At 42.9% G+C, this 6,433-nt stretch overlaps 1 protein-coding gene across 1 annotated transcript in view; it reads left to right on the top strand.

Moving 5' to 3' along the window:
- Nucleotides 1-2,727: 2,727 nt before the first annotated feature.
- The window catches only part of LOC121596541 (protein apterous-like), a 62,626-nt gene continuing 58,920 nt past the window's right edge, over nt 2,728-6,433 (top strand). The window contains exon 1 of the mRNA XM_041921579.1: nt 2,728-4,255. Coding sequence (XP_041777513.1) covers nt 4,217-4,255 — 39 coding nt within the window. The 5' untranslated portion in view covers nt 2,728-4,216. The remainder of the gene's footprint in view (nt 4,256-6,433) is intronic.

The raw sequence follows: 6,433 nt of genomic DNA, 5'->3' as shown, positions 1-6,433 counted from the left end.
GATGGATACCAAATGAAGTCATTCCATTGGTGTCCCAATACACTCCCCCCGGCCGACGGAGTGATCCTCAGCAGACAGATGAGATGAGATTTGTTGTCCCCCTTGTCTCTCCCTCCCACCGTTTGGATGTGCCATTCCAATGGATAGCGCATTAATATTTGCGACATTTTTGTGTGACATTCCTGTACGCGTTTGATTGGAGCAGATTGTTGGTGTTCGGCTTGCTTTCCCGAGTGACTGAGAGACCGCTGGCGGGGGCTATTTATATTTCGCCTCCTATTTCGTATTAGCTGCAGCTTATTAGCGCCTCCATCGCCTTCAAATTGAGCTCGGTACAGATGTGAGGGGTGTGCTACAACGGGGGTCTGCTCCGGTGGCACAGAAAATTAGAAGTATAAATTATACCAACTAAAACCTTCGGTGCCTTCCGGGAGGAAGTGGCCTGGTGGAAACGGAACATATTTATGTACTCGGAGTCTTTGGAGCTGCTTCTTCGACTTTGGGGCCTCCGTTTTTCAACGTTTCAAAGTGACACGTTCGAGATGGACGTAACTGGACGACTATTAGTATGGTTTGTTTCCTACCATTTTTTTTGTTTCGGATAAAATATCGCTTGTTACCCGTTGTCTAGCCTTTCCTACCGTCGAAATGTCCATTCGGTTTCATATTTATTGTCATTTGATGATTGTCGCTCGGGAAAATGCAAAGTCGAATCGGTTGTTGTTTTCTGTTCTTCCTTCCCTGTTGTTGTTAGGGAGGTTCCATTTTTCAATTAGGGGTTAGATTTCCACGCAAAAAAAAAATACTTAAAAACAGTGAAGGCATCTTTGCGATTGGATGGTCTGGCGATTCGTGTTCCTTCCACTTCAGTACCGTTGATCATTAGCACGGATGTTATGGTGATCGGTTGTTTGGGGTTGGCGCTTCGTGTGACACAGTAGACTGTAGATGGATGCGGCAATTCATATTGTTTACCATTTACCTTTCATCTTCGGAGACCTTCGTCAGGGGAAGGTTTGCTTGGTACGGTTGGTTTTGTGTTGTAGAGCTGGAAGAACGTTTTTTTTGGTTTAGATTGATATTATGATTAGGCTGTTCTTTGTGATGTAATATTTCAATCAAATTTGATACCTGATTCTATGGGACTCCAACATTCGTGAGTATATAATACGTTCTTTATAAACATAATATCATGAAGTGCATTAAATGGCTACACCGTTACAAATTATTTGTTGATGCTTTGATTTAATTCGAAAGATTGACGAAAATTGTATGGCTTGAAGAAATGAATTTATTTTATATTCATCAGCAAGCAACATGGTATTTTATTGAACATATTAACTTTTAGAAAAAGGCTTTATTTGATTAATATGATTAACATCAACATAATATGAACTAAAGAAACTAAGAAAAAAAATAAAATTGACAACAAAAAGAATAATAATTATAATAACAATAAGAAGAAAAAAATTAAAATAAAAAGAGGAAGAAGAAGAAAAACAAGAATATTCATAAGAAGAATCAAAGAGACTATATTGTATAACAAAGTAAAATGGTCAAAAGTACATTTAAATATAAAACATATAACTTTGCGCAAGTAGTATTTTTTAATGAATTTTATCAAATTCAAATAAATGTACATAATTTAAAAGCAAATATTACCGATAGGCTAAAAAATTCTATTAAATAAAATAATAAATAAATTTAAATGTGTAAAAACAGTGTTTTTTTGTTTTCAAATGTTATTATTTACATACTCAAGCCAACACAAAAAAAAACTCAAATCATCTCATAAATTTTCAACTAAACGATAAATTCCACAAAACGAAGAACTAACACATAACTACCAGGAGCAAATGACGGTTCCGCAAAACGGCGACGAGACGGCAAACGCTTAACCGATGCGACAGAGAACACGTTTTATCTCATTTTATAAATTGCCACACTGCTACCACTACCGGCAGGAACGCAAGTGTACGCCTCGCGCGAACGGACGACGATCGCGCCCGACGATCGCAAACGTCAAACGATGGGGTCCCAGACACCGTTGCTGGATGCTGCCGCGCTGCAACCGGATGAGGGACAGGAAGAAAATGAACAAACGTGTAAAAAACAACAACAACAACACTCATACACAAAATCCTACGCACAAAAGGTCGCAACAATAACGGAGCAACCAGAGAAGTGCATGCTCACGAGGTGCTTTAAAGAGCGAGAGAGAGATGGGGAAAGAGAGCGAAAGAGAGATAGAATGAGAGCAAAACGGAAGAGCGTGTACAGGAGATAACGCACATAAAACTATTCGAGCGCTTGTTATGTGTTGCAGTTGTATATAACAAACGTTTAGTGTGAGAGAGAAGGCGAGAGAGGAAGAGGCGAAAAGGGTAAAAAGATGCACCATGCATTACGCATGCAACAGGCGAGATAAAATACATGCAATTTCATTCATTCTTTGTAATATGTTTTTTAAATACAAAAACATAATTTTTATTTTTCCATAAACTTTTTACATTAATCTTAGTTCAAATTTTCACTCAGATTAACTTTGTCAAAATTACTAAAAAAACAATTTTTAAACGAGTCACCCTGTACGCAATCTCATCTTCCCCTTACCATCCTCTTCGTGCTATTCCTCTTTGCCATCTCTTCTCCTCTTCTACCTTCTTTCAAACGATGCACAATCCCGCCGAAGCCACGCCCACTTTGCGCAACGCGGTCGGTCGGCTCGGTTCGCCATCTGTTTTCGAAAAGGCTTTTTCGCGTAGTCCCGGCATTCACGTCGCGCCCGTCAAACGGAAACGAACGTCGCTAGCACGCATGCGCCCGCGCCCGTCGGCCAGTGGAGACACAAGCTCGTCGCCGTCATCGTCGTCGTCGTCGTCGTCGGAATCGTTGTCGGTGGCCGTCACTCTCGCCAGCAAGCAAACCGGCTGGCTTTACCGTTGGTGACTTTCGCGTGATTTTTCGGCGGTGCCGCGCGCCGTTATTTGTTCTGTGTGTGTTGTTATCCCCTCCGTGCTGAGTGATAATTTCCTCATCCCCCTCCACATACACGCACACACCCTTCTGCCGGGTTGTAGGTGTGTTCTCACGTGCGTGTGTGTGTGTGTGTGCTATCAAATTGTGAAAAGAGTGTGATTGTGCAGGACGTTTTTTTGTGTGCGCCCCTGCTTTTCGTGTCCATCGGTTCAAAGATAACGCGTGTGATTTCGGTGCGGTTTTGTTTTTGTCTACATGAAAGGCTACCCCGCAGTCAAGCGGGGTGAGTAGTGGTGTGTGGGTTTTCCACTCCTTTTCGCGTCAAGTGTCGCTCAACATACTTCGCTCTGTGTGTATTGTGATCGAAGGAAAAGGCTTCGCTGATACAAGGATCGCAAGAAGAAGGAAAAATCAATCGAACGCAACCCGTCCTTCGAGTATGTGTGTGCGTTCTGTTGCTCATGCCTCTGTGCGTGTAAGTGTGTGAATATTTGATCGAGTTTTTCCAACGCAAAGCAGGGAGACGAGTCTTAGTACACGACCGCCTCCAAGGTAAACTGTGGCCGTGGTTCGAGAAAAGGCAGTCACCTTAAATGTCAAACGTTTTTCATCAGCACCGTCTGCGAGTGACATTGATTGGCAACAAAGTCCTTCCAGCGGCAACCCGAGTCACTGTACACTGCTCACTGAAGGGTGGCTTTTCTTCAACGGTTGCTTTGATTGCCACCTAAAGAAGACGGATTTTCTGAACCGGTGGGATTAATGTTTGGTGAAAATTAATCGAAAGGTTGTGGAACAAAACAAAATGTGTGTGTAAATCGTGCATGGAGTGAAATAGAAAAAAAAAAAATATTCCCGAAAAAAGTGCCCCAGTAAAGTGTGATGCAACTCCAGTTCAAACCGTTCCCTGTTAATGCAATGCAAAGCTAGCATTCGGTAGCCAGCACAACCGCTCCAAGGACTGCTGCGTGAAATTGCCACGAAACTGTCAACCACACAGTTTGCACCCGTTTGCCGTCCGTACGGTAGCGCTGCCAGCAGACCGAACCTGCTGGAACCTGCCGGTGGCGTTGGTGTTGGTGGTGGGCAGCCCGTTCCGGTGCGGAACCGTTTCGTGAACACGTGCGACACGGTGGCTACGGTGACGCTGCACACGGCAGAACACGGGGTGCCCGGTGCGAGGACCCCGCTCGGTGTAGTACCGGTCAACAGCATCCACCAGCCACCGATCTCTCACATGGGCGTGTGCGCGGAGGAGCGCCCCATAATGCATTGGGTGAGTGTGAGTGGTGCATCTTTGGTTCGTGTCTGGCTCGTCGAAAACAAAAAAAAAAAAGAACAACCTTCATTGATAAGCCGCTATTAACGGTTTCGGATTTTTTTTCGTTTTACAAATTTTAAGCTGCACTCCGTCGGAGTTTGACTGATTGTTTTGACACATCGCACATCGTTGGTTTAAAAAATAATTAAAACATAGTAAAAACCGAAAGCAAAACAAAAGGCCCACTCCACGTGCAGTTAATGCAGTCCGCCCGGATAACCTATTGGTGTAAAGGGTCAATATTCGACCACAGAGAGAAAAAAAAAAAACAAACGAAGCAACCACTTCCCTCGGAAGAACGTAAAGGCAACTGCGGCTCGTGCCGGAGTGTACTTTATTCGTTTTTAATCGCCACTGGCCAGGAAATGGCAATGGCAAATAAATATATAATATTGTATTTAGTTGATAAAGCCGTTGCAATCAACTCCTACAACGTGGGACAGCAAAAATCGGACAGGTCAGGACCTCATTTCCTGCCCGGATGCTGTTGGGTTCGCTGTGTTGTTTGGGTTTGTGCCATTTTCGGCGAAACCAGCAATGCATGGCGGCGTTGTTTATGAACCAGGCCCAACGACAACTTGCAACGGATTAAGAATGTTCCTTCACAATACGGGTATACATAATCTGGCCATGGCTCAAAAAAGATTCTACTTCTTAATTACAAAAATAATTAAGTTCTAATACCCCATCCCAAAGTTCAGACGACTTGCGAAGGACTGTAATGATTCCTGGAACAAGACCCGTTTCCGTATCAAGCAAAAGACTTGTTTTATTTGTGGGAGCAAATTTCGCACCGCCTGCTCGAGCATCAAAGTTCGATTTTGATAACCCGATGGCAAAATGGGCAGCAGGATGGTGTCAAACCGAGCCCGGATGTCTGATCCTACGGTACATCAAATTCGCTTATCGGTTCCCCCAAAGCTGTTTCCGACCTAGGCAATGGTGCTGCTCGTTGGGTGATGAACCCATCTCGTTGGTCGGTTGTATCGCTGCGCTCTGCATGCTTATCAACTTTCCGATTTGACGGTTGTGCAATACATAGTATGGCATGGGGACCCGCGCGCTGTTCGGCCACCGCCAAAAAGGACTGCAGGTTTGGCTGAAGTGTTTAAACGTTTGTTTCATGTCCGTCGGCAGCTATCAATGGGTGGTGTGGTTTGTTGCAGGGTGTGGATGTTTTATAGCCGGATGGATGGCATGGTTCGCAAAAAAAAAAAACCGACACAGACCCACAAACCGACGTGATGTGTGGTTTACCAACAAAAAGGGGAAAGAGTGCTTTAAAGTCATGATGGGTTCATGTGCCAATCAGCTACTTTTAGACAAAATGAACACGAGAACAGGGGACGTATTTAAACAGTTTAAACAGATTGCAATGCTGTTATCATTCTGTGCAAGGTTTGAAAAAGCAAATAAATGTAACGTTATAAATATGAATAATAAGGACAGAAAAAACAAATGTATTTACTTGTGCCGACATTTAGATTATCTCGCTAACATGAAAGCAGGCGTTTAAAGAGTGCAATGATTGCGCAATATTATATTTTTGTGACTGAGGTTTATTCTATTTTGATATTTGATTCATTTCGAGTTGAAATAATGACTCAAAGACAAGAATATAATACCAGTGCCCGGTTCGGCACAGGGCGCAGGCCAGTCGAAGATCGGATGTCTACATGGACGCCGAGTACTTGGAAAATATACCTCAAAGGATTACAGTCTGTTCCCGAGATGCGCGATTCTCGACATACGTGGATTCGGAGACACGCAGTTTTCAAAATTTGACAGTTCTTGACACATTTCTTGCGTTCAGTACTATTTGCTCCTAGAATTGTCAAATGCACAAAACCTGGCCCAAATTCTCAAACCTCTTGAAAACCAGAAACTTCTTACTTTTTTACACAAATGGTAATAAATGGTTTAGTAAATAAAACTACTAAATTCAACCAAAACTACCCATTTATCAACTGTATTTTGGCTAAGAAACGTAGTATTCGACTTACGCGGATATTCGAGTTACGCGGATGTCTCTGGAAGGCATAAATTGCGTATCTCGGGAACAGACTATACAATAACTTATTACTTCAATAATTAATTTTCACCTTTGGATAGCAACAAAAATGATCATAAAAA

The sequence above is a fragment of the Anopheles merus genome, chromosome 3R (assembly GCF_017562075.2).
Source record: "Anopheles merus strain MAF chromosome 3R, AmerM5.1, whole genome shotgun sequence".
NCBI lineage: Eukaryota > Metazoa > Arthropoda > Insecta > Diptera > Culicidae > Anopheles > Anopheles merus.
The sequence above is the reverse complement of the archived record's forward strand: the minus strand, read 5'-3'. Positions and strand labels throughout refer to the sequence as shown.